This window comes from Mauremys reevesii, linkage group 2, assembly GCF_016161935.1.
Source record: "Mauremys reevesii isolate NIE-2019 linkage group 2, ASM1616193v1, whole genome shotgun sequence".
Classification (NCBI taxonomy): domain Eukaryota; kingdom Metazoa; phylum Chordata; order Testudines; family Geoemydidae; genus Mauremys; species Mauremys reevesii.
This window is the reverse complement of record NC_052624.1, coordinates 91,999,308-92,022,106: the sequence shown is the minus strand read 5'-3', so window position 1 is coordinate 92,022,106 and position 22,799 is coordinate 91,999,308. Positions and strand designations below refer to the sequence as shown.

Sequence of the window (22,799 nt, the reverse complement as noted above, 5' to 3'; positions counted from 1 at the left end):
TATTTTTATTACATTATGAAAACGGCAACACTCTTCCAAGATCTCACTTTCATAGCTTGTTCACTTTGATTAAGCCTGTTATAAGACAAGGCTCCTATGTTTCATCAAGGAGTATCATGTGAAACCAGCATGGAAGTATTTAAGAAGCCAACTCAAAGAGTTCCTCCTACACAAGCATTCAGGTCTTGAGCAGTCCAGGCAAACAACGCAGGTTACAACAAAGCTTAAACTTGTTCTTCATAATAATTTTAAAGACAGTACTAGCTGCTTATTTATTTTTAAAAACAGCAAAAAATATCCACCTCCCTTTCCATTTCTTATAAGGAGTCTTGAAGTTTAAATCTCCTCTCAGTGTGATATGCTTGCTTTGATCTGCTTAGCTCTTGGAAGTCCAGGGACTCCGGGCTGCTGGCCCCATGTTGCCGGGAGTTCCTAGGGACAGCTCCGTCTGCCATTAGGGAATTTTTTCCTGAGAACCCCCTGTAACATTTTGTGAACCCCCAGGGGTTCATGAACCCCAGTTTGGGAACCACTGCATTAGTCTAATGAAAATAATTAGAAGAAAGCAGATTCAGGACTGTTCCTAACTTCTAAGAATTTATAACCACCTGCTCTATATTGTGTCCTCTTACCTGCTCATATCCTTGATAGCCAGTAACTTCCACTCAGATGTTACCAAAGCCTCTCATCCCCTCATCACACCTCTGTTTGTGAGGCCTTGCTTCCTCTGGTGACTTCTCTGTATAATAAATAGGATAGCCAAGAAGTAGAGTTAGACTTAGTGGATTTAATCTTTGAATCAACCTGGTGGCACCAAAGTTTAGACCATGGATGGGAAATCAGGGCTTATAGGTTGGATGTCTTTATTTGACACAGGGCTTCTGGGAGGATGTGGCTCTATGCAATTGTATAGGTCACATGGGCCTAAGGCCATCAGTGTTATAAAAGATGAAAGACTTCATTTTGGATCTGTCAGAAATAAGACAGAAGCCAAACTCTGCTAGAAATCAAGCATCAGGCTCTCCAAGTAGATTTATTTCTGACAATAGTGCCTTGTTTTGTCATTCCTAGGCAGACATACTGATTATCTAAATCTGCTCCAGATTTAGAGAGAGTCCTTGTTAATTTTTCTTTGGATAGTTTTTTGTGCTCATGGTTGATAAACAAAATTTAAGGAATTCACTGAAATGGAAAATATTGAAATCACCATAGGTTTTCCCGTCTGTCTCACTCTCCCCTAACCCATACTGAGATTTAGACAAACATTTTCCTATTCATCCTCGCTCTTAGATTTAGACAAACATTCATGATCTTTTTCTCCCTCTGTCTGCAGATAATTCCCCTCCCTGCAGAAGAAATAATGGCTTATGTTGAGTTAGTCAAAGCCCCAAACATTGCTACTCCTTTTTTCCTTCTCGCAATACAATTTCTGAGTTTTTATTTGGAGAATGAAGATTCAAGAACTTAACAAGAAATGCACTTGAGCAAATATTCTCACTTTTTTACAATACCTTAATACCAAAATTATTGGATATGGGTTTAATACATTTATTTCAAATTAAAATTTGAATCTGAAAAATTCAACATACTACTTTCTACCAGTGAAGAACTGCTTATATTTGTAATCCTCATATTTCAAAGTTCATGCCACAGCATGAAGTTTCTCAGATTCTATCAATCGATCGATTTATAGATTGAATGCAAGGTTCTCCCTTTTCTGTAAATTATACTTAAGCCCTGATGTGGCATCAGGATTCACTAGTGTGGTTGCCTGTTCCTGTGCAGAGTCACAGAAGTCAATGACACTCTAGCTACGTAAGATTTGCTCTAGATAGCCCAGTGCATCAAGACTTCAGTGTGGGTATATAAAATGCCTGGCTTTGGATTTTTCTTCTTCTTCTAACACAAGATTTTCAGTACAAGATGTTTGGGTGGTAGGAGTACATCCTTGGGTTCAGCTCAACTTACTTAGAAATAGTTGACAACATTCCAAACTCTGGGATTAAATACTGATCTGGTGGGGTAAAGTATTATTTCTCACTTTAACACACGGGGTGGTTGGTCTATTTCTTGGAATGGTGAGAGAGTCATCCAGATTTCCTCCCTTTTCTCCTCCACCATCACTTCACAACCTGGAAAGGCACCCAAAAGGAGAGAGCTTTCTGACAAGGTAGATTTAATGAGATTCCTTCTGTCACTCCCCATTGAGGTTACATAGTTTTGTCAAAACTCACCAGTAGAAAGAACTTATGCAGCCATATTTATGTTTAAGCTGCTTACAGGCATGAACTAACTAATCTTTACAACGCACTAGTTGAAGTGCATATCAGTCTCCTTTATGAATGGGGAAACCAAGGCAGTACCATGAAATGCCCTGCCAGAGCTAGCTTTTTCATCCTGCACAGTGCACAAGGTTTGTATTTCTGGACAGGGCTTTGCTTGATGGCATCATAACTACAGAGGCATTTTGGGGCTGGGGGGAGGCAGGAGTTCCTCATTAATCATTTACATTGTGCTAGTGCCTACAGGCCTCAACCAAGTTTGGAAACTATTACAACACTTAGTCAATAATGGTTGCTATCCCAAAGAGTTTACAGTGTGAAAGTGGGCTGGCGGTTACCAGGTTGAGAATTAGGATTTCTGTAAATTGCAGGAAATGTATGCATATTTGGTATTATATATGCATCCTAATGCCATGGTGATGGGCACAGATATAAACTATTTAAAATAATCAAAAGGCACCAGCAGGAGACACATGGATTTTGTTTTTGAAGATTAAATCTCAGTAAGTAGTTGAGAGTTGGCTGTAGATACAGGAACTGACAGTTTTGGGTTTGTTTTTTTCTTGCCTGTGTAATGGTCTTGTGTTAGCACCGCAGTTGATGCTTGGACCCAGAAATGGTAATCATCTTGCATTGCAGAAAGAACTATGAATACTTTTCTTTTGGAAGTGTTTATATGGTACTGAACCTTGGGTTAGGTTGTGTTTTTGTTAAGCTATGAATGGCTTAAGAAAAGTCTTTTTAAAGACTGAATGGAAATGCTGCTTATCTCTGGTGTATTATCAATGGGGGCTTCTTAAAGCTCATTTTACTTTTCCATAAGTGTGATCGAACACTAGATTGCTTTTCACACCCATAATGTGTGTATTGCTTGCTCACTACCCGTGGCTAAAATGCATGAAGTCACAGACAACTATTAAAACGTTTAGGTTCTTGCTTGTAAATATTGCATGTCTCACAGAATTCAAGTGAAAGCCAGTCTTATGTTTTTTATTCATTCCACTTCATATCCATGGGGATGCAGCATTTGTGAAAGAATCAATTATCCATTTGTTAGTCAGAGGAGCTTTACAAATTATACATTAGCAGATTGATTTCTCAGGTTCACCATTGGGGGACTGATTGTATAAGGTGGGATGATGATGAGTGTCAAGGGAGAAGGAGTTGCCACAAAGAACACAATTAAAAGATGCTTTCTGAATGGCCGTGAATTTATTCCTAATTGAAGAGCTGACATAATCCATACTAAGTGTGTTTATTTCAGGCATTTTACATTAGGTAATTGATTATCACATGAGGAGCATTTGTTGGCAGTTACTTGACTTCCTTTCCTTCAAATTTAGGGTTTTGCAAAAGCCTGTATTATATAGAAGATGCTCACTGGTCTTTTTTCCTTCCCCTAAACATTTTTTTTTCCCATTAAGGTAACATTTTTTTTGTTCCATAGTGTCAGCTTGGCATTATTGATTTTTGAACAGTCAAACTTACTTACATTGTCCAGCATTCCAAACATGTCTCCATCAGAAAGAAAACTGCAGCTAATGGAAATTCAGCTGAAGACACTTCCCCTTCCTGCACGGCAACTAGCACACTTTCTTTATGAAATTCTGATTTTGTTCTGAGGTTAATCATTTTAGTCGAGTCCTTCATAACTGGAGTGGATCCTCCTTCCTGCCAGAGTTAAAGCACACTGCTTTTGTTCCATGTTTTTAAATATTTGGTTTAACATCATTTATATAGTACCATAAGTTTCACAAACAAATAAATCATGGTTGCTGTACCAAAGGGTTCAGAACCTAAGGACCTGATTCTGCAAACACTTATTATCTGTCATACTTCAAAACATTGTGCCCAGTATGTTTGCGGTGTAGGGCCCGAGCATCACCATAACTATTCACTGAATAATACTGATATTACTAATTTTTGGATTTGAACCTTGCTTCCATTCCTTATAATGTTTGGATTTATAAAAATAAAAAGCAGCTCATAAATTACTAGTTTAATTTTCTTCTCCTTTGATATCCATCCACTTAAAAAAAATACTGCAGATCCCACTGGGTAGTCCAATCTTTCTTTCACATTTTAATAAGCTAATGAATAAATGTATATTTCCTACCATTGACTAGCTCCTCCTCTTTAACCTTTATGTTGAGTAAATGTGACAGATTCTGTATAGGGAGTTTGTTCCCTTTCTGCTTTAAAAACCTGTCATTAATGCCAGACCAATAAAACTGCTGCATGCACCAGTTGATATCAAGCTTAAACAAATAAAGGAAGGCAGCTATACCTGTGTAGTGATGGCTGAGTAAATAAAGACATGTGCATATAGTGTTTTTATTTTATTTCCTGGTCTTTTACATTTGTGACTTTTTTTACTCCACTATAAAATCTAATGAAGAAACTTAGGACGGGGGGGGGGGGAGGGGCGAGGGGGATGTACGACTTCTTTGTGCTTTTCTTGTTTGCTGAAAAACCAACATTCTCTACAAACTGTTGACAGAATATGAATATGGCTAAATGCAAACTGAGCCATGGTTGGTTGGTACATTAATACAGTTTATAAGGCTTCTGATTTAAAAAAAAGACGAGTTGGAGTCACTTTTAGAAGTGCATCAGTTTAGATAACATACCTTTTGCTATCTAGTCTGAATTCAAGTGCTAGGTAACTCTAGGTAAGTTTTGGATGGTTGACTGGTAGAACATAGCTTTGGCAATTGCAGCCTTGATTATTATTTGGTTCTGGACTCAAGTTTCTTGTGTAGGATATCTTTTTTTTTTTTAACTTATGTGTAATTGGTTATTTTAAGAAGTTTGTTTAATAGTCAAACGTGATATTTAAAAAGAATAGAACATTTTGAGGTTCCGTGTTTATCCCCGCTCACTGACCTCCAGGTTACAGTTGTTGAGATTTCAAGTAAGGAGAATTTTCCAATGGCTGGCACCACAAATTTAACTTGAGCTTTTTAAAAAATCAGTCCACATTCTTTCTCCTTTGTGAATCATCGCCAGTTATAATGTCTTTGCAGTTGAAACTTAGTTGCCAGTTTGGTTGACAAGCAGCAAGTATATCTGATTTTGATTACATCCACTTTGATCTTCTGTAGCTGTAGTCTCTCTGTAGTGCAAATAACAATAACTTTTTTGTCATGAAAGCAAACTGATCATAAGACACCACACACACACACACGGCAAGTTGAGTAATAAGATTCTGGTTTTACACAATAACATCTTTAACCATAACCTCACTTTTATATTAATATGTTAATGGCTCCAAAGCACAGTGTAAAAATGTGAAGATGTGGAGAAAATTGCTAAGTGAAAGAAGAGTCTAAATGCTGGCAAAGTTACCTTGCAAACTTCTACTCACACCAGGCCCTTATGTTAAAGATATTTAGCTTGCTAGCCATCTCTTTGGTGCCCTCTAAGCATGCCTTTGAAAGCATGCCTCACATCCACCCAAATGTGTCACAAGTGTTTTAGCTACCAGTTTGCTTTGAGCAAAGCTAATTATCATGTGATACTTCACCGTATCATATTCTACCAGTGCCATGCTCATGTGGGTGGAAATTGCTGATTCCGTAGCTATGCAGAGAATTGTTTCCTTACCACAATGCACTTGTCACTGCTTATGTAACATATCTGGAATGTTTTCTGGACTCCACTGCAGAGAGAAGATACGTACCTGTACAAATAGAGCTGTGCACACTGTGGGGGCTCAGTCATGTGCTGTTTTCACATAGTCCGATGCCTCTGAATCTGTTGGTGGCATGTCCAAGAGAAGGCCATGTGCTGGCAGCTGTCATGAGGCTGACATGCAGGCACACTTGGCAATATATAAAGATGAAGGGATATTGGGACAGCTGAATTCATTCATTACAATTTAGTCTATGACCATGTGCCTGACAATGGCCAAGGTGGGTATTCTAGCATCAAAGAGAGAAGGGGATTGAAGGTCCTTTTGTAAGAAAGCTGTGACAATAACAACAGTAGGTCCAGTTCAGGACAGAAAATGTGCCCCTTTCATAACACACTGGACTGAATCTTCAATACCTACTTCCAACAAGCCAGAGATGTTTCTGGGTAGCACAGAACATGGAGGAAGCCTGAAGTGGCATTTCTTAGGCCTTGTCTTTAAACAGAAGAAAAGATGACTGCTCTTGCTGCTAGCTGAGCAAGAGAAGTTTAGAAAAGCAATCTCATGGCTGAGTTAAAAGAGGAGATGATGTTCCTACTTTACTGGTGAAAATGCCAGAGATCAAGGCCAGCAGTTGACAGGATTGCTGCAGTGGTTCTGCACTCCCCACACCTGGGACAATCAACTATGTGTGATATTTGAGGATAACTTTCACCAGCTGGAGTACTGCTTAGGGCCTGGACCACAACAACACTGGTGGGACCAAGTTGTTATCAAGACCTGCAATGAGTGGTAGTGGCTGCATAATATAAGATGAAGGAGACTTTTTTGTGTGCTGAGATAGACCCAGCATTCCTGTGCCAATCTACCATAGTGAGAGCCCAGCTCCCTGTGGAAAATAGTGGCAGTTTGCCCAGTGGTAGTTGGCTCCCTGGAATAGTTGCTCATTGATTTGAGCACCAGTTTAGGTTTAGGAAGCCCATGGGGAGTGACGTGGTGGAAGTTTGTATTGCAATATATAGTGTGTGGCAGGAGGATGTGTTCAAGGTGGCCAGCGTGCCAGAGATCATTCAGGGTTTTGAAACAGTTGGGATTCTTGAACTTAGCTGAAGCTGTTGATGGAACCCATCTGTCCATTCTGTATCCCCTCCCATCCCTAGCCCAGTTGTATATTAATAGAAATGAGTGCTCCTCAAAGATGGGTGATGTGGTTCCTTCACAGGTCAAAATGGCTGGTGGACATGTACATGAAATAGGCAGGCAAAGGGTATAATGTGAGAGTTTTTGAAAACAGAGGCAGTAAGGGACTCTGATCTCACCTGACAACATTGACATTAATGGTGTGTTTATCCCCATTGTGAATCATTGCATATCCCTTAATGAAACCATTCCCAGATTACATAAATCTGGAGAGATACTGATTCAACTCTATACTCAGCAGATACAGAATAGTGATGAAATTTCTGGGAGACTGAGCTGACAGTGGAGATGACTCTCCTTGAATGACCACGTTAGTGATTAATGTAGCAATTATGATGCTTGCCTGTAGTATTTTGCAGAACATATATGAAACCAAAGGTCATGTCTTCTATGCACACAGGAGTTAGAAGGCAGAGGGGCTTGCAGCAACTATGCATAGCTGGATAGATAAGTTATTGAATCTGAGGCGGTTACTTAGAGCAGCCTACAATAGGAATGCTGACCTAACCAGAAATACTGTGTGCAGGTGCTTTCCAAGGTAATAATGGAGAATTGGGGATGGGGCAGTGAACTGAATGTCCCAGAGTTTGATTCCTTTTCCTCCTAATTCCTTTAAGCTTCCCAAAGGCTCCCAGAAGGCCTTAAGATAGCTCCTCTAGACTGCTGAGCCAGGAACTGTGATACAAGACAGTGTAATTATAACAGCAAGTGTGGACACACAACAACACTGTATCTGAAATAGCATGACTGGCATTAGACACACTACATTACTGCTATCCTGGTAGTGCAATTACAGATGGTTCCCTTATCTAGTGTAGACACTGCTAAGAGGTAGGGTGTCCCCCCCCACAAGTGAGTAGAATATACAATTCATTTTTATATCAATTTCAGTATTATAGTAAGTGTTTCAATGAGTGTATTTTGTGTTTGGGCTATTTTAAATTTTCATGACAATTTTGCAAAGTCTTTTAAAACGTGTAAGGGATCTTGAAAATGGTAGGTGAAGATCCTCAAGTGACAAGAGAAGAAATGAGACATTTGTTTTATTTGTAACTTTGGCAGTACGTGGGATTGTGATTGGCATAGTGCACAATAAAGTTTTACATACTTGAGTATAGTCAGATGTGCTTTTACTTGTTGGATTGAAATACTCTGGAGCATATGTATGATGTTAAATACTTGTACTCAAATGATGTAACAAGTTCTGCTGAAGGGAAGGGCAGATGCTTCTGTTAAATTACATACAAAGTGGTGCTGTGTATTTGAAGATAGTGTGAAAGGTAGAACTGAAAAGAACAGAGATTTATAGGGAGAAAATAATTGCTGTTACCACCATGGACCAAACTGGAACAACTGAAAAGTCTTATGATGTAACATTCTTCAAGTAGTCTTAAAAATGTGCTCAGTGCCAAGAGAGACTCATAATGAGTATGTTGTACAGGTTCAAAACTATGAGTTGTACAGGTATGGCATTTTACATACATCTCCAAGTCCCTGCAGTAGGTAATTAGGAAAAATGTCAGGTTTCTGGGTTAGGCACAAGGCTAGAAACAAAGATGTATTTTAGCACTGGTATAGAAAGACCTTTTTTTGTTTCTTGAACTCATGTAACTAAAACACTAGAGAGATTTTTATTGCTTAAATTCTTGAGGGGTGGGGGGAAGCAAGGTATTTGATCATTGATGCAACTTTTTCTTAAAGTTTACATGTTCTTTTTATAGAGCCCAGTGAAGATAAATCAGATCAGCCTGGATGAAAGTGGAGAACATATGGGCATATGCTCAGAAGATGGCAAGGTACAACTAAACCACCTACATATTTAAAGAGGCACCAGGCAGTGTTTGTATACTAAACTTTGGGTCCGCATGATATCAGTGCAGTAAATACCCGTGTTAGAAGTAATTTGATCTTCCATTTCAGGAATTGGGCTCACCTATGAATACTCATAATTAAAGTCAAATATATTTTGCACAAATGTGCCTTAGGAAAAGTAATTACAAGAATGTCAATAATGTAACCGGTATTAAGCTGATTAACAGCTGTTGCAGGAGGACATGTCACCTTAATCATTACTGCTGTGCCAGTTATACTTCAGTGACTAGTCTGCTGCTCCTGCAAGACAGTAGTTTAATGTCTTTCTGCTATAAATCCACAAAATTGGATTTTGTGGCATGATTTCTGTGGGCTGCTAGTTTTCATTTTCACACGTTATGAATGTTTCTCTTGGAATTATAGAATCTTTTGATAAGCAATCATAGTTTATCAGAAGAATAAAGTGTCTTACAATGGCCACATTAAATAAATGCAAAATCAATATATGTACAGTCCTAAAAAACTGGCACCTACTTCCTAGACTGTGGACATATATCATTCGTACAGTGTATAACTAACAATTATCATTGCTTCCCTGGAATGTTGAGCTGTGACATTTAGTGGTTTAGTGATTGATTTTCCACTTATAGGAATGTCTTTTTTTTGTTTGTTTTTTAAGTCAGTGGCAGTCTCGTCTAATGTTGGTTTGCAGTGAAAAAATTCTAATGCACATGGTGTATTTAAACTTCTTGAAAATAATACTGCTAGGAGACACAGTGCATTAAAAATCAGTTCTTAATATCTATCTCACTTACTGAGTATAACATGGTTTTCCCTAATCTAATTTGGCAGGGTTTGGTGATCCTAATCCGCTGATCCATTAAGGATCAGTAAATTAAAACTAATGTTGGCTCTTGTGATAGGAAAAAGAGGAAACAAACCCATTTAATTTCTATTTACTTAAAAAAAATGAGTTTTGCTTCTCATGCATGGAGCCAGTTTATATATCCAAGCCTAGTGTTTCTCAAAGATATCTTGATGTTAGTATCTTGACCCAGTAATTGGGATACTAGTGCCTATCAAAAAGGTTTGTGGAATTTTGCAGCCTGTGAGAAACTCAGCAAGGGTGATGTAATCTAAGCAAGATAATGGAAGAGTCAGTAATTGTTTAAAGGTAATCATATATGTTGTGCTAGTATTGTTGGGTTTGAATGTTTTTTTGAAAAGAAAAAATAATACACCGTTGTAATTACTCCTGTGATGTGTCTGTGGATTAGAGTTGAAATAAGAATATAACATAATGCGGCCTCAAATCATACAAATGTGGTTCACTAAATTAATTTCAATAATTGTAAATTAAATTTTAGGAATCTACAGAAATGCACATATTGTAGTCTGAATATTTGGAAAATAATTATTTTCTAATGTGCATTGTAAGACATGGCTTTATTTAGAAAATGTTTATTACTTTGGAAAATGAATTATGTTTTAACCAGGAATCTAGGTCAAGCTTTTGTTCCTGTGACTCCAAATGCTCATTGGCAGATACAATTATGCAACACATAAAAGACAGTATAAGCCTCTGTCTCACAATCCAGTTCTGATTCTGGCACATTTCTAGTTAAGTGTTGAAATATGCGTGCTATATTGAACACTTTTTTCTTCTTGAAGACCAGGAACATTATATCTCTTCACATTGAGCAGGGAGATGTCCATCTGGAGACTTCCAAGGTTAGGAAGCTTCAGAAGTCAAAAGTTTTTGAGCTTGTCCCCAGAAGAGTAATTAATCTATAAAGGAATCCAAAGAACAATAGGGTGAATAATGCAGTGTGCGCAGGAAAAAAATAAACCATAGACAATCTATGCGACTTGCTTTGCCTCTTTTTCACCATTTTACTTAACACTACTCTTGTCCCTCAGCAGTGGGGCAGTATGGAAAATACAACTACAACTATTATTAATATTTTATTTTTATGACAGTAGCTTTTAGAATCCTCAACCAAAGTTAGGTGCTGTTCATACACGTAGCAGAAAATAGTCCCTCCCCAGAAGGCTTTGCTATCCAAGTTCCTGATCCTACAAAGGCTTATACACATGCTTAACTTTACACACACTGAGTTGTTTCATTGACTTCAATAGGACTACTATCACTGTGCAAAATTTTACAGTGTTTACAGGATCATAGCTAAGTAGACAAGACAGACAAAGGGATGTCTGCCTTGTCTTTTACTTAATAAGCTTTTTGAGGCAAGGAGTTTCTTTTTGTTACTTGTTTGTACAATGCTTGTCATAATGGAAGCCTGGTCCATCGCTGGGGCTCCTATGCTCTATCCCAATAACAATTAACAATAATTTTTATCATTGCTTTCTCTATTTCACATATGGGGAACTGAGACACAGAGAGATAAAGTGACTTGCCCAAGGACACATAGGAAGTCTGTAGCAGAACTGGAAATTCATCTTAGTTTTCCTGAGTCTTAGTTTCCTGAGTCAGTCAAGCTTCAGCTAGTTTCCCATAGCACCAACCTTTACAGGAGACCTGGCTAGAAAGTACTTATAGAGCGCCACCTCCTCCTGACTGCTGATTGTGTAGGTACAAAACATATATGCAGATGATAAAGTCAATAAACATATTTATCAAAAAATTTGATTCTGTTGAATCTGCTTCAGCTATAAAAGAAAATGCAACAAAGAACAATCTCTATGGATTTTGAACCAGCTACAGAATCTTTCTACATTTTGAACCAGCTACAGTGCCTCGAGTGTTCTTTATTAATTAATGAGCAGGTATAGCCTTATAGGCAGTCCCTGGTAAAGATCTTTGCATAAGGTGAAGAATGTATTTTCCCCAGACATGAGTCAATCTGCACAGAGTCGAGGAGTATGATTCATTTTCTGAAGGAAGACTTTGAGATGAGCTGCTCTGTCACTTCTGTATTCCTCTAAATTATACACTTTTATACACTTATAAATTATTGTATATAATTATAAATTGTGTATAATTATAAATTATACACAATTATACACTTCACCATTTTTCCTTCTTTACTTCTCCCACCCTCAACCTGGCATTGGGCTAGCCTTTGTGACTGAGGAAGGACACTGGCCCTGAGTTAGTCATAGAAGTCAAGGGAGAGCAATGAAATATTTCCAGGCCTACTTGACCTGGTATCAGTGAGCATTCTAGAGCTAGAGTCTCAGACTTGAAACCCAGACATAAACCAACCAAACAACTACATCTGGAAGCACTGGATTGTCAGTCCAGTCCTTTTTACCCATTTAAGTATAAGGGACCATGTATTGGGATACTTAAGGCCCAGAAAGTGAGTGTAAAATCAGATATAGAGATACTGGGTATCTATAAAATCAGATGCAGAGGATTCGTGAACCATAATGGTCTCCCAGTGTGGGGTACTTTTTAGACTACCTAAAAATGTGATAAACTGAGTGGAGACAGAAGGTAGAACTAGATAAATCCAATGTAGCTTTGTAATTTGAAAAGTATCACTTTTTCTCTTTGTAGAATAAAAGACATTAAGGAGTAATAAACTGATCTGTAGGGTCCCTGAGTAAACATAATATACGTTTTATAATGTGGGGTTATTTCCCCTTTAGTTGACTGGATCCATTTTACTTCCAGATTTTGAACGAATATAAATGTTGAAAACATGTATCACTGTGTGCATGGACAACATAGTGCTACATATTTATTGGAGCTGTTATAATTCTAGCAGCTACTGCTGAAGCTAATTTTGGTTATTCGGTTTTAATTCATTTAAGAAGCATGGTGGTGTGTGGTTCTTTTTAAAAGAAATATACAGGCTGTTTTGTCAGATGGGTAAGAGATTCTCATGTTTTAACCTCTTATTTTTCCTCCCTTCTCCTTGGTCTCCTTCCCTTCCTCTGCCTGCATCTGATTATTTTGTTTATTCTGTTGAATCTGAGGTGCTGTGCCAATTGACCAAAGATACCCTCCCCACCCCCAAAATAACCTCCATCCCCAAAGATTATTGTAGGTGTAGAGTCAATCTCAATTTGAATATCACCCATTCATCTCTACCAGTGGCCTCCAAACTGTCAGGCATATCCCCTAGGGGGCATGGAGGAATGTTTGGGGGGTTGCACAGCAGGGCCCAGGCCAGCCCTCACAGGGGGCGGGAGGGAGCGCCACCCAGTTCTGCTCTGCGCCCAGCCACAACCCACTCTGCCCCCATCCCATCCCAGCTCTGGCCCTAGCCTCAGCTCCACTCTGCCCTCTTCTCCACCCCCAGGCCAGCTCTGCCCTCATTCCCTCTCTGTCCCCAGCTCTGCCTTCAGCCCAAGCTCCTCTGCCGAGGAAGCCTTGGCTATGCAGTAATGGACTGAGGGCACGTCAGTTGTGGACACATTCCATTACTGGTGAGGGGGAGTGTAACAGGAAAAGTTCGGGCACCACTGGTCTGTACAATTCACTGGCTGACTTCCATCATTGCAGACTTGTGGTGCTTCTCTCTGTCTCCAAATAACGTCCAAGCCTCCGGAGCAGTATCTTGGCCCCAGTTAATATGTAAAACACTCTTTAAGGCTATGTTTGCACTACAAGCGAGGGGTGTGATTCCCCTGCTCATGTACATATGCTTACGCTAGCTCTCATTGAGCTAGTGCAAGTATAAATAGCAGCATAGCCGCAGTAGCACAGGTAGCAGAGCACAGGCACGGCTGAGCTGTGTCCAGTACAACCTCCTCTGAAATCGGTGGGTATGTACTCTGCATGGCTCAGCCATGCCTCTGCTGCTGCTGACTGTGCTATCACAGCTGTGCTGTTTATTTATATTCATGGTGTCTTGATGAGAGCTAGCTCGAGTGTGTGTACAGGAGCGGGGGAATCACAACTCTAGCTCTTAGTGTTGTCTCGTAGCATGAGTAGATATTCCTGGAGACATACTGAACTAAAGTTCCTTTGGCTCATCACTGGTGGCTGTCCAGCTTTATTCTAAAGATCCTGTTACTTTTTTCTGAAAGATTCCTAAGGGGCAACTACAGTCATAAAAGACAAAAATGAAAAAGCCAGTGAGAGAATTGAGTCCATTTCCTTGAACATGCAGAATAAAATCTGTTGAGAGGGTTGTGTGTCTTGGAAAACTAGGGTCTGTTGTCCAAGTCTGTATGTACACTGTTGCTGCTCATTTGCCTACACAGTGATTATTAAATATTACTGTTGTTTGCTCGTTTACAAGATAACCACACCCTGAGCTAAATAAACTTGGACTAAGTTAATTAGCCCAAACAGTATGTAAGAAAATGCCATAGTCCAGAAGAGCATCTTTTGAACAGACTGGTAAATATATTTTTACTGGAGAGCTCCAAGACTCATTCTGTTGTTGGCATATGTGTCCTGAGCATCTCCTTCATCCCTCCACTTGAAATGTATGGGGATCTCAAGTGTGTATGATGCTTGCTAGAAGCAGGGAGGAGAGTCCGTTACAGCTTCTGGCCCCCAAATCTACAGAGCTGAAATAAGTATCCCCAAGTACACGTGCACCTTTCTCCTCTTTCTCTAGCTAGGCCAGGGTAGTGCCACTTACAAGGACTTAAGATAATGTTTTCTTTTTCCATTCATTCCATTTTGTGTTGTCTTTATCCACATTTCTCCAGGAATATTTTTCACCTTTCATTCACATGATCATTGACACCATTATTTAGATAGAAGATTTATCTTTCTGTTTTGTTCTATCTTCATTGCAAAAAATCATTTGTGTTGCAGTCATGGCTTCGATTATTCTCATCAATTCTTTAAAGAGAAGAAAAAAAATTTCTGTTCTTAAAACCTATTAAACATCTTTACTGTCATGAATATAGTTTTGTTTGCTGTAGCTGCATGTAGTGTGCTTGGCGCTGATTGAAGGAGAACATTTATTGTATATAGTTGCAACTGCAGTGGTGACTACTAAATAGCATTTACCAACAGTTACTTCAACTCACTAGAAGAGGAGAGGGACCTTTTCACAGAAGGAATTCCTAAGTGTAAGGAGAAAAAACATAGTACTGCTGGATGCTTTTAGGAAAGGCCATGAAAATTGTGGTGTTTAAGGCATGTCTACACTACACAATTAAGTTGACTTAAGTTTGGTTGACCTACAGCCACCACAGTAATTAAATCAGCTGTTCACACTACCCTCCTCCTGCTGGTGGTGCGCGTCCTCACCAGGAGCGCTTACACCAACTTAATGGGGCATTGTGGGGGCTGATAGCCCAAGCTGTCCACTGGAGCCCTGCCACCCAGGATTGACCACTGGAGCTGTTGCCCCGGGACGACCTCCAGAGCTGGGCTGTCCAGGATGGCAGAGCTGAGAGCTCGGGCTGTTAAAGGCCGCAGCAGTCAATGTAAGCAATGCAGTGTCTACACAGGCACTGTGTTGACCTAACTACATTGACCTAAGTGGTATGCCTCTTGCAGAGGTGGAGTTATTAGGTCGGTGTAGTGGGCAGCAACATTGTAGTGTAGACGCTTACAGAGTTAGGTTGATGTAAGTTGCCTTATGTCAACCTAACTCTATCGTGTACACTAGGTCTTGGATTTCATGCTAGTTTTGCTTTATAGTCCAGAAGAGATTTTTGAAGATTTGAAGGAATCTCTGAAGCTGTACTGTATTAACTTTTTTTTTTTAAAGGCACTTAGCTTTTCAGAAAAGAAAAGCTTTTAATATATGTTCCATTGAGTTTTATTAAGAAGATGTGAATGCTTTTCATATCTATTAAATTAGTATCTGTTTTAATGGAAGTGATCAGCCTAAAGCAAAAAGAACTCTTATTTCTTGTGGTCTTGTAAAACCTAATTGCAAAGAAGCACTCTGGTAGTGTTTAGTTTCATAGGAGACCTTAATGGAATCCAAGGAAGTTTCAGATAATTCTGAATTGTTAAGTGTACTGCATTGTTTTAATAAGCATGTTAAGCATTAGCATTTTCATTCACCTCTCAGTGTTTGTCAGAGTGATTATTATTTTATTATTATTATTTGATTTTAACTGTCTCTTTAGGTGCAGGTATTTGGATTGTATTCAGGAGAAGAATTTCATGAAACATTTGACTGTCCTATTAAAGTAAGTACTTATTTAATCCTTAACAAGTACATTATTGGTGCTTTTAATAAAATAAGGGTTACACTGATTCTTTTGCTAAAAAATACTAGTTCTTTGCCTTAAGGTTATTTAAATCTCTAGAAAAAATCTGTCCCAGTCCAAAAGCTTTTGAGCTGGTTAGGTTGGAGAAAAGCTGATCTAGATTTTGTACAGTCTAGGGTATTATTGACATTTTTAAAATACAAAAAGCAAAGCGTGAGGGGGAAATTGTCAGGTTTCAGTTTCCTGTCTTAACCTATTCCTCTCTGTGTAGATCTGCGATTATAAATTTTGATGGTTCTGATAAGTGCTAGGTCAATATTTTTTAATTGATTAGGATCTTAAATCTATCCTGGGATCAAGTGGTGGGTGATGGTGTCCCAATGATGATGCCCTCTGTAGTTAGGGAAAACCTCAGTTATGCTCCTCTTATCATAGACGAATTGGCTGTCCTCAGAGAACAGCAATAGTAGGGTTGCGTGAAGAGCCAGGTGGCTTTTTCTTGGCGGGAAAGAGGGCAGTTCTTTTGGTGTAAGATTTTGTTTTATGGAAGAGAACCATGATAACATTCTTCCAACAATACTGAGTTTTGGCCACTTGGGAGCTTCCATGGCATCTTAATGCAAAAAGACCCATTTTCCATCTCTCTACCTAGTAAAAGAGGTACAGCTGTAACAGTCCATAATGGGTGAAGGTTGCATAGTGTGAGAGTTGATACAGCATCAATGTCGCAATTTAACAGATAAACAAATACTTCAGCAATTATACTTTTTCTCCCCCTTTAAACACAGATTGTTGCTGTCCACCCTCAGTTTGTAAGATCCCACTGCAAACAGTTTGTAACGGGAGGAAAAAAGGTAAGCTATCTCAATATTATAGGTGACTTTACATCTTCTCTTCCCTTCCTCTTATATTTATGGATTCCTCTATTAAAATAAATATATATAAATATATTTAAAAAATTACTAAATGTATCCATTTGAAAACCTAGAAGAGAGGAGCAATTTTTTCCTTCTCTTGATCTATTCTTTCAGAAAAACAAAACAAAAATACATAAGGTTAAGCCTTAGAAGGAAAGATTAGCACTTCTTTTTTAAATGTGAAGGACACTTTAACGATTTAAAAACCAGGACTAAGACAAATAATAATAAAAATAGTTTTGTGTTCTGACAAAATGTTGATGAGAATAATTGGACTTCATGGGCCAATTTCTCTTCATACCTCCAACCCTTTGACATTAAAACAGAATTTGGCTCATAGTGTTATCTTCTGTGGTATATATTATTTTCTGGCTCTGTTCCTTTCCTGTATGAATAAAAACAATGTATGCCAAACTGGGTCAAAATACATTTGTCCTTTAAGTCGGTCTTGGGTTTTCATTTTTGTGCTTTAATGGAGTACGTAATCAGTTGTGAGAGAGAATTTAGGCCCCTTAGTTTTAAACTTCTTTGTGTGTCAAGGATGGACTTTTTTGTCTCTTTTGTACCCCTTGGTTCCAGGCAATTTGGTCTTTCTAAAGTTAATACTAAGATGTTTCATTCCTCACCTACCAAATAATGTAATTTTGACATCCAACATCATTGTCCATTCATTCCAGAATTGACCCTATATCATTCAGTGTACATTTTAGGGTAAAACAGGAAAAATATATTTAAACAGTGCAACTTGGTGATTAGTTACGTTCATGTAGCCATTTATTGTGACCCTTTCTTTTGAATTAAAAATGAACATTTACAGTTTTAGATTCATCAAACTGTATCTGCCTTGCCAGATGTCGCAGCAATTCTAGTGCTGCTAATAACCTCTTTTCCATCAGCAGTACAATTTATTACTATTACTCATTATTTAAAATAAATAAAATAGCTATGATATGAATGGTTAAGCCAGCTTTAAGATTAGTGGTTCCCAAACAGCACCCTCTACCCTAGCACTTCAACCCAAATTCCAGCTTGTTGCAGAGTGGAGGCAGGGTGTGTGGAAGGCTTGGAGAATGAGCTCCCTCGGCATTTAGCATGCAACGGCAGCTCCTGTTCCACAGGGCTGGGCATGGTTCCCCACTCAGGGCATTGCAACTTGGCGCAAGGGGTCATAGCGTCACTGCAGGTTTGGCCTGGCTGCCCCTTCAGGCCAAGTTCAAGTGAATGGCACTGCAGCCCAGAGTGGGGAGCCAGGCCCAGCCCAGCATGGTGGGTGTGTGAGGTGGGCTTGGTCTCCAACCTTTTCTTTCCCCTCCCCTCCTCCCCCAGGCCTCCCGTCCACACTGGGCCCACAAACCATTTAGAACCTTCATGTGACCAACTGGTGGGTCACAACCCACCATTCAGGGACTTATGCTTTAGATAATGCACATCAATGGATGTCTCTCCCAACAACCAAGTTGTCAAGCGTTTGAGTGGTGCTAATGGTGATGTGGAGAGAGAAACTGGGAATTCATAGAAATGAGAAAGCTCTGTCAGGTGGTAAAATAACTTGGATTCACCTGATGCTGAACGGAAAAAAACATCAGGGATTTAACACATCTCTTTGGTTATCTTTGATTACTTGACAGGCTGTTTTATATTCTGCCCTCTGGGAGATGGTATACTGATTCCTAATGCATGCCCATTTCCCCCCTCTTCCTATTCATTTTTTGCTGAGAAAAAACTTTCCTCTTCAGGAAAACTTTAACTGACATCTTAGCATATTATATTTAACATTTATAATAAAAAGAAGCCCTAGAAATTTGTAATTTAATCTATTAATATATGTATTTAGTTTTAAAACCCTGTACTTAAATTTAAGATTGTGGCCCAACACAAAAAATGCAGTCTTTGCAAAATCATACCCAGCTCTGTAATGAGCTCTGAACATACAGGCCCTACACAATTGGATCTTAATCTATTGCATGTTCGGGTTAGAGCAGAGATGGCATGCAATACCAACACTATTAGGGTAGTCCCATTAGTTTCGGCAGAACCTTTCGTTTACCCGCAACCCCCAAATGTAGCCTTTCAGATGTGAAGAAAACCATTTCAATATGACCAACTGCGGTGTTACCTGTTGAGTAGCATATAGAAATAATAGCTTTGAAAATCATGAAATATCCCCACCCATCCCTGCAGAATTTAACTTTGGTACCTAATAATAGTTTATATGCTAACATCTTTAACTCTTTCACTACTGATCATTTGAGCAGAGATACAGCTGTTGAAGAAAGACTTTGCATGGAGTACTCCCACTTTTTTTCATTCTCTTCTAGTTACATTATACATAGGGTTGAAAGGATTAGATTTGTATCAGTAAATGTTGATAAATGTTTTCACCATACACATGCAATCCGAAAATATTTCCATAGAGAATTGAAATTTACAGGTAGGCAAAGTAAGAAAAATGATGCTTGAGAACCTATTAGATTTTGATTTCAGGCCATGTATTTTGTATATTTTGACATATGATTTTGACAATTTGTGTGTTAATGATTATAAAGTTTTAACTTTTTGAATCTCAGTGTCTGCTGTCATTAAATCATTGTCTGACCCCCTACCCATTGACTGAACCCTCATCATTTCCCTCAACTGTGAAAATGTAAATAGATGAAAATAGAAAAATAGAAAAAATGCTTAAAACCCATAATATTGCACAGCTGTGAAAATTTAAATAGATAAAAATACAAACATGCCTGATATTATAAATTATAAAATCCTAAAAATTTAATTCTGCCAAGCCTGATTACTCATATAGTCATTTCAGAAAGAGTGAAGGATGTTTACCATTTGAATGCTTGCACATGTCCCTTCTATTTAAAGGTGTCTGCAAGCCAGTGTGGCAAAGCCAGAGATCTTTTTCCCATAATCGTACCGGTGGGGCAGAGTGTGTGCCCTGTGGTTGGCCATGCTGCTAGCCGAGGGCATAAACAGGTGAATTGCCCTGAACACCCTCAGTTCCTTTTCACCACCTGCGGTCGATAGCTGGAGCATTTGTCCTTGTTGTACTCTTTCACGTTTTGCCGTTAGATAAAATGTTTCTAGATTTTATTGTTGTAATTAGTTATAGTTAGTGGTACTCATTTTAGGAACATTTTTGTTTAGTTTTTTTTTTTTTTTGAGCTTTAAGCTTGATCAGGTGCATGCCTAAGAACATGGGTTTTAAGTTCTGTTCTGAATGTAACAAACCTGTGCCTGTCAGTGATCCTTACTCCCGCTGCTTTGTGTGTCTGGAGAAGGACATGTGAGACATAAGTGCCCTATCTGTAGGCGGGGGTTAAGACTGGGACTAAGAAGTGGAGGGATGTTTGATTAACACATCCTAATGAAGGCAGCTTGGTGCCCATCCTTGGTACCTAACTGTTGGTACACAGGGGTTCAGAGTGTACTCCAGCTCTGAGCATACGCCAGGTTTGGTGACATTTCTGTGTTGTTGAGAAGGTACGATTCTCTGTCTCCATTACCGCACAAGCAGCAGCAGAAGTCAAATGCTTCTAACAAGAAGAGGCTCTCTTGTTTGAGTGCTAAGTCCCTGACAGAATCAGACAAGAAGATGGATACCAAGTTTAGAACTAAGCCAGCTCCAGATAGGTGCTCCTTAGCTATAATCATCTGGCATTCTAACCAAAGTACAACATAATAGACAAAGGAGGATTTGTTGTTTGAAGGCCCAAAATTATTTTCAAAGACAGATGAGGTTCTGCATTCTCTTAAAGATTCTACAGCAACCTTAAAGTCTTCAGGCATATACACTCTAGTCCAGCTTATCTTGCAGGATAGAATAGATAGCTTTGCTGGACCTATCTAGGCCATATGACTCAATCACCTTCTCCTCTGCCATTTGCTACCTACAAACAGTCTGTAGCACTGAAACAGTCTATTTGATTCCTTAGTTGAGGCCAGCATACCACTCACTCTGATTTTTCCCTTCCCTTTGGGAGTAGGTTGTTCTGCTTCGTAAGTGCTTGGACTCGCATTACAACAGACTAGTGAGTTCTAAGTGTGGTGGAACTGGCATGTATCCTGCAATCTACCTCTGTTCTCACTTCCCACCCACCATCCACATCCTTTTTCAGGGATGATTCTCAAGAGAGTGTTCCAATTCAAGAAATTCAGTCTCTGTCTCTGATACAGTTAGTGGCCACAGAGGAAGCTCCTCCTCAACATCAGGGAAATGGATTCTGTTCCAGTTTATTTTCTCATTCCAAAGTCCAAGGGAAGCCTCAGGTTAAACTTGCGAACCCCCAACAAATACATAAAAAAGTTTTGTGTGGTTATACTAGAATCTATTATCCCATTCTTAGACCCCAGTGACTGGTTCTCTGCCCTCTGCTTTAAAAGATGCCTGTTTCTGTGTGGCTATTCACCAGAGTCGCAGGAGGTTTTTGTTATAGCAGCTGTTCATTAGCAGTTTATGGTCCTCCCCTTCAGCCTGTTGTCAGCACCTCGAGTCTTCACAAAGTGCATGGCAGTGATTGTAGTGCATCTCAGGGCTGTTGATCAACAAGGAGTGGCTCTCGACTATCACAGTGAGAGTATATTTCACTGAGGCCAGGTTTCAGGTGATAACCCTTCAAGTCCCTGCACAGGTTGACTATCCCCATACAGCAGCAAAGAATTACCTGAGACTTCGAGACAACATGGCAGCTTGTACATATGTGCTTCAACATGCAAGATCTCACCTCAAAGTTATGGAGAGGTGGTTGAAGTCGTTCTACCACTACCCTCATAATCCAGCAGAGATGTTGACTTTCCATACCAGTAACGAAGTGGGTAGTCACCCATGAAAGCCCATGCTCCAATACGTCTGCTAGTCTATAAAGTGCCACAGAACTCTTTGCTGCATACCAGTAAGTGTTTTGTCATCGCTGGATTGATGGCTAGACCCTGCCAGTGTAAGCAGAGGGGTTCCCTTTGCCCCATCTGTGCCCTCCAGGACATCACAGATGCTTCATCTCCCATCTCACTTAGGGAACCTCCAGACTCAGAGATTCTGGTCAGATCAGAATCTTTCTCCATATGAGTGTTTGAGAACTTGGAGCTGTTCACTTGGCCTGTCAGATTTTTCTTCCCCCCATCAGAAGTTGTACTGTAACGTAGAGTAATCATGGACACCATTGCTACTGTGTTCCATTTGAACAAGCAGGGAGGCGACAAATCAAAACCCTTTGCCAAGAGGCATTGAACCTTTGGACTTTCTGCATTAAGAATGCAATTATGCTTGCTTCCCAGAGGTCCAAAACAGTCTGGCGGATCGTCTGAGCAGAACGTTCAGCAGAGATTCTGGGGAATGCCAGAAATAGACCTGTTCACCTCCCGACAGAGCAGGCTGCCTCTTCAGTTTGAGATTAGGTAACAGCCTGAGGGCATTGACAAATGTCTTCTTAGTCTCCTGGAGGGGGAAACTTCTATTTGCTTCCCCCCCATTCTCTTGGTAGCAAGAATTTTATATGCAAACACAGACAGGATCACACATTCTAATCTTTATAGCACCAGGCTGGCCTCAACGGCATTGGTTCGCCAAACACTTGAGTCTCTCACTTTGAAAATCCTTAACTCTTCTTTAGGTCTCAGACATAGTTTTGCTGCACCACGGGCAGGTTGTTAGAAATGAATGTTTTTTTTTCTTCTCCTGAAACGTGTAGGTGTTTTATGGAAGTGCTGATATTAGCTCAAGTAGAGGCGATAGGTCTGGTACTAAATACATTGTCCTCTCTTAACTCTGCAATTAAGTACAGTACTATTTTGAATGGAGCACTTGGCAAATGATGGTGACCCTGAAATAATAATAATATATTGTAAATAACAGGG

The 22,799-nt window shown here is 39.4% G+C and overlaps 1 protein-coding gene across 2 annotated transcripts in view; it reads left to right on the top strand.

The window, feature by feature from the left end:
- VPS41 (VPS41 subunit of HOPS complex) overlaps positions 1–22,799 on the top strand; it is a 146,526-nt gene that overhangs the window by 36,384 nt on the left and 87,343 nt on the right. For both annotated transcript variants that reach the window (XM_039524930.1, XM_039524931.1), the window contains 3 exons: positions 8,838–8,912; positions 15,946–16,008; positions 16,818–16,883. In XM_039524930.1, the coding sequence (XP_039380864.1) occupies positions 8,838–8,912; positions 15,946–16,008; positions 16,818–16,883 (204 nt within the window). The remainder of the gene's footprint in view (positions 1–8,837; positions 8,913–15,945; positions 16,009–16,817; positions 16,884–22,799) is intronic.